This window comes from Pseudorca crassidens, chromosome 4, assembly GCF_039906515.1.
Source record: "Pseudorca crassidens isolate mPseCra1 chromosome 4, mPseCra1.hap1, whole genome shotgun sequence".
NCBI lineage: Eukaryota > Metazoa > Chordata > Mammalia > Artiodactyla > Delphinidae > Pseudorca > Pseudorca crassidens.
This window is the reverse complement of record NC_090299.1, coordinates 76,272,286-76,278,285: the sequence shown is the minus strand read 5'-3', so window position 1 is coordinate 76,278,285 and position 6,000 is coordinate 76,272,286. Positions and strand designations below refer to the sequence as shown.

At 46.8% G+C, this 6,000-nt stretch overlaps 1 protein-coding gene across 1 annotated transcript in view; it reads left to right on the top strand.

The window, feature by feature from the left end:
• Positions 1–2,554: 2,554 nt before the first annotated feature.
• Positions 2,555–6,000, top strand: part of IGFBP7 (insulin like growth factor binding protein 7) — a 74,537-nt gene continuing 71,091 nt past the window's right edge. The window contains exon 1 of the mRNA XM_067736129.1: positions 2,555–3,072. Coding sequence (XP_067592230.1) covers positions 2,598–3,072 — 475 coding nt within the window. The 5' untranslated portion in view covers positions 2,555–2,597. The remainder of the gene's footprint in view (positions 3,073–6,000) is intronic.

Sequence of the window (6,000 nt, the reverse complement as noted above, 5' to 3'; positions counted from 1 at the left end):
AAGACATCACAAGAAAATTACAATCCAATATCTCTTATGAATATAGATGCAAAAATCCTCAGCAAAATATTAGCAAATCACATACAGAAACATATTTAAAAGGATTATACATCACTATATAACAAGTGGGATTTAATCCAGGAATGCTAGCTTGGTTTAACATTCAAAAATCAATAAAATAAAATACAACTTTATTGATCATCTCAGTAGATGCAAAAAAAGACATTTGACAAAATGCAATACCTCTTCATGATGAAAGCACTCAACAAACTGGAAATAGAAAGTAATTTCCTCAGTGTAATAAGACCATCTATGGAAAACCCACAGCTAACATCTTAATGGTGAAAGACTGAAAGCTTTCCCTCTAAGGTCAGTAATAAGGCAAGGAAGCTCACTCTCACCAATCTATTCCACGTTATACTAGAGGTTCTAACCAGGGCAATTAGGCAAGAAAAAGAAATATAGGTCATCTAGCTTAAACAGGAAGAAGTAAAATGCTCTCTATTTGCAGATAACATATCCTGTCTCCAGATCTAGGCTCTTCGTCTCACCAGAACTGAAGCTGAATGGGTGACAATATCTTCTTTCTTGGAAGGCAGGGGTTGTCAAGTTTCTTTGTAAAGGCCCCATTTTCCTGCCTTTTCTCCTTCTTCTGAATAAGCACATCTCTTCTTATTTTCAAGTCCTCCAGATTGGTGTCATCACACAAAGCCCAGGCACCCCCTCCAGTGATTAAAAACCCTACTTGCTCTTCTGCTTGCTAGGCAATAGGGTCTCCCCACGCCGCCAAAGGGATTCTACTGTGCCTCGTATTTGCCTTCTTACTGCTGGCTCCAACGCAGGGTTTGAAAAACACGGTGGTATATAGCCCTTGGTGGTGCAGTGCCTGCCCCCTACTCCCCCAACCCCCCCATACACAAAACTTTGCAGAGCCTGAGGGGGCTTCATCTGGCTACAGAGCCCACCCTGCCCAGAGCTGACTTGATAAGCATCTTTATTGGCTGTCTTCCCCTCCGGCTCACTCCCTACCGCCTCTGCCCCCCCCCACCCCCCGAGTTGGTATGTCCTGACATGGCCTCTCAGGTAAACTACTTGCACTGGAATCCTTGTCTCAGGTTCTGGAGATCCTAAAACTACAACAGTTATAACAGGTCATGAAACCAACTTAGTGGACCTTGACCAGTGAATTAATAAAATTGAGATAGAACAGGCAATATCAGAGTGCCCTCTCTGCATTTGTTTTAGTTTGGGACTGTAGACTGGGTCATGTAAACTCTATTACTGAGGGACAAAGGCAAGAATACTTAGAAAAAGTCTGCTCCAAAGACTTTTCATTGTTTTATAAACAATTGTCATGACAACACATGACCTTTAAAAAAAAAGTGCCACTTTTCTAGAATATGCTAAGGAGAGGCCAAAGAATAGGTACTAGGTTTTCTGGTTAGGAGGGTGCTTGGTTTTTTATTCTCTGAGTTTTGTGACTATCTAATTTTCAGAAAAGTTTACAATGATTATCCCAGGAAGACTGGTGAGAGTGACATCTATACATTGCTGGTGGCATAGTGAACCGCACACTTTGAGTTAGCAATCCTATACATCCTTGGATTTGTGCTAAGAAAAAAGAACTCAGATGTGACGTGCAGAATGACGCACACTGCAGTGTTGTGTATCTAATAAACATGGAAACAAAAGTCTGGGTAAGAGGGATTTGAAGAGCCCTTTTTCTTGGAAAAAAAGCTTTGAAGTTGAGCTTGCAGAGCACTTTTGAGAAAGACTGAGGAGGAATTGTCAGTCGTTTATATCAAAAACCTCACGGAATGACTGGTGAAAACTGGGGTGCTTTAGGGGCCTCAGTGGCACCCCCAGCTGTGCTCAGTTCTCCGGACAGGTTTGATGGAGGTCCAGCACCACATATTATAAACTGAAGACATGACTTGTTCTCGCATGGGTTCCAGAACTCAGACTTAAAACTTGGCATAAGGAAGCAGTTATGAGGTGCTGAGAACAGGAGTGGTTGGCAACGGTTTGTCCTTTTAGCTTGGCACCCAAGACCACACCGGGCCTGTGGCCAACGGGGACACAAAATCCCCAAGCGGGGTTTGAAAAACTAATTGTTCTTAAAAGAGCTTCCCAAACCGCAGAGCAATCAACACTCAGGTCTCCCAGACTCACGGAGAATATAATGGATTACACATGGGGTCATCTCAAAGCTGTTGTTAATAAGTATGAATGCCCGGACTGCGAGAGTAGAGGGACCAGAGGGGAGGGAACTGTCTTCACTGCGGGAGAGCCCCAAAGGACGGGGTGCAGCCCTCGGGAGCAGGGGGCTCAGCAGCAGCCGGCGGGGTGCGCTCAGAGCCAAAACCAAAAGCGAAGAGGCGTGAGACGGAGCGTTCCCGGGCCCAGCGGATGCCCCGCCAGCAGGGGCGCGCTCGAGCCCCGCGGTCCCGGGAGGGGCGGTGCGGACGAGGCGGCCAAGCTCTAGCCGCCCGGGGGGTGTGGTTCCCGCCGCCCGGGCGGGCGGGGCGCCGGATTTAAAGCGCTGGCCGGCGGGACGCGCCTCACTCACGCTCCCGCCGCCGCCCACGCTCCACGCCATGGAGCGGCCGCCGCTGTCCGCCTTGCTCCTCGGTGCAGCCGGGCTGCTGCTCCTGCTTCTGCCCCTCTCCTCTTCCTCCTCTTCGGACGCCTGCGGCCCCTGCGAGCCGGCCGCCTGCCCGCCCCTGCCCCCGCGGGGCTGCCAGCTGGGCGAGACCCGCGACGCGTGCGGCTGCTGCCCGGTGTGCGCCCGCGGCGAGGGCGAGCCGTGCGGGGGCAGCGGCGCCGGCAGGGGGCACTGCGCGCCGGGGATGGAGTGCGTGAAGAGCCGCAAGAGGCGGAAGGGTAAAGCCGGGGCAGCAGCCGGCGGCCCGGAGGTGAGCGGCGTGTGCGTGTGCAAGAGCCGCTACCCGGTGTGCGGCAGCAACGGCATCACCTACCCCAGCGGCTGCCAGCTGCGCGCCGCCAGCCTGAAGGCCGAGAGCCGCGGGGAGAAGGCTATCACCCAGGTCAGCAAGGGCACCTGCGAGCAAGGTGGGCATGTGCGCTTTCCCCTCCGACTCCGACCCCGCCCCGCCGGGCGGGGAGAACCAGGCGCCGCCTTGCGGGGAAGAGCCGACAGGGCGTCCGCGGCCGGCGCACCTGGCTGGTTCCCGCGGCTTCTCCCGTGGGCATCCGGGCAGACTCGGGGAGGGGGGAGTTGGCAGCCGCGTGATGCCGGGAGGGATGGGCGACGCCTCCCCTTCTCTTTTTTTGGTGGTTTTGAGAGATTGATGCGTGCGCCAAGAAAGTGAGGACTTGCAGGGCGAGTGTATGTATAGAAAAGATTTCCAGATACCACAGATTCTCCCGTCCCCAAAGCTCACCCAGCTCATGCTAACAGCCGGCAAGTTGATTCGCAAAAGCTGCCCCCACTCTTCTAGGAACCCAAAAATGTCATTTTCTCTCCATTCTTTCTTGGCTTGAGTGTATAGAGATGAAGTCAAGAGATAGGAGAAAGGCGTTTGACGATGAAATACAGTATAAGGACTTTCAGAGAGAAGTTGTTTGTCCCATGTTTGATTGGTTAGATTGTAAGAATTTTAAAAATTGGATTTCATGGTTTCTTAATATTAAGGAAAATAATTCACTTACTGGAAGTTACAGATTCTCAAACAGTAATCTAACTAGCTAATTATTTGTGGGCGAAAAAATACAAACTCTTTGAAGGATGTTTTTATGATGTCGTTTGTGTTGTGAACCTTATGACCATTTTGTTTTTCTTTTTCCTTTCTTGTGTAATTTGTCCCCAGGATGCACTGTTCAGCAGGAATGCCTTTGAGGTTATGTTTGATCGTTTATTTTATTCCAAACAAGTCCAGGCTTGCCATAAATGAAAGGGGAAAATAGAGTCTGGACTTGCAAAAAAGAAAAAAAAAAAAGAGCTTTTAATTCTAATGTCTGCTTAGGCAGTAGTTTCAAGGGAAGGTTAGAAATGCAACCTTGGCAGTCTCTCTCCTGGTCCCAGCCAAGGTAGGAAAAAGGGAGAGAAGAGGCAGTTCTCCTGAAATGACAGAAGCAGTTGCTTCTTTAACACAGTTCAGACTTTCTCCAAGCTTTCCAAGTAATTCTTTTTTTTTTAGTTTTTCCCAGAAGTCCACATGGCTAATAGGTCATCTGCCACTGATTTCAGAGTTCACTATTGAAAGCCTTAAATAGTGTAACCAGCTTACTGTTAACTATATTATCATCACCTTAAACTTAAATCACAATCCAAAATAATCACACACTTTCCCCACAGAAACAGCCCTTTGGGTCTAATTTATCAGTCACACCATGAAAAGAGAAATGAGCATAGCTTAAGAATTCACTCCAAATATTGACATTTTTCTTACACATTCCAAGGGGAATTTTTCCCCAGTCTTTCCAAATCACTGGAACTTGCCTTATCAGAGCAGAAGGATAGCTTGGTGATTATTTAAGTATTATTGTCAATTCTAGCCTGTAGCTAGTTTTATCCATCTTCTCTCGTGCTATTTACATCTCTAAACCCTCATACAGTGCAATTATAAAATATTGAGACTGATAGTCATATAGAAGTAGTCATATAACCTCGTAATCATGAAAAGCAGATCCTCAGCATCTCTAGAGTGCAAACCTCAGGAGGGTACAGACCTAGTTTTTCTTTATGTTTGGGGAAAATGTTAAGAGAAATAGCATCTAAAACTGGAAACCTTGTCATAGATTAACCTTTCTTCCCAACCTAAATTTAGAGATAAGGGGTCTAGTGCCTCGGGCCATTTATAGAAGAATGCCAGGGAGAGCAGAAAAGAATGTGAGGTCCACCAGAGTACTTTTCCACAGCAGAGATAAATGGGGCTAAAGCCAGATCTCCTAATATATTTCTGCTGACTCCTGGAAGTGTTTTAACAATTATAGAAGCAAACCCGTCAGAGTGCCATTAACTTCTGTGCCATTTAGTATTGGGGCTTTGCAAAGAATAGGAAATGCATTTTCTAGGTTCTTCCAGCCTAGAAAGGGTTCTTCTACCCGCGGAAGAAACTTTATGCTTCCTCAAGTATTGAGAGGGAGGGGGCATCATTCCTTCTGGTGATTGGTCTCATTTAACCCGCATTTATTGAGCATCTGTCAGGTGTCAGCACTGTGCTAAGATGCTTTACAGCTGAGGATGCACAAAACAGTTCTGGTCTTGTTGATTAACAAAGTATCCGTGCAAGTTACAAACCTACCTCCCAGAGTGCTTGCCCTGGAGCCACTCTGAATCTTTTCCCAGTCCCTTCTTTTCTGAGGTCAACACTTACCCACCTTCTGTGGAGAGACCTTGGTCTGCTTGTTTTCTGTGCCTCTGTGATAAGAGGCAAAGCCATCTTTCTAAAAAAAAATCTATCTAAAAGGTAGTGACGTAATAATCTCAAATCTAAAACTGTTATCATTAATTTAGTGCCATTAGATCTTATTCAGTCCCTGAAGTCATGCGAAACTGGAAGAGGAGATTTGAAAATTCAGTTTAATAAAAAGTTAACAGAGACACCAAGATGTGTAATAAAATCTCACAGTTAGAAGAGAACATGGTGCTCCTTTATTCCGGTTCTTGGTTACTCCTTTTGTTCATGGTCCGTTATAGCTGAGCTCCTTGGCAATCCTTTGTTTCCTTTGGGTCCCATCCCCTCTTCTTCCTTAGAATTAATTTTTATTTGTGGAATCAGAATTCACTCTTAAGGGTCTTCCTTGCTAGTACCTTTAGTAGCAAGTTAAAAAACTACCTAGCAATAACTCTTATTTTGGCCTCTTCTGTCCAACCCCCTTTGTGGTCCGGCCACCGTAATTGTTTGCTCTTTGCTGTTGTTTATAATCACACCCTCACTTATCTTTCCACCCTTTGAACTCTTAGCCTTGAAGGATCAGCTGGTGTCACTTTCTTTGTGAAACCCCTTGTCTTTCCCCTCTCCACCCCCCATAATG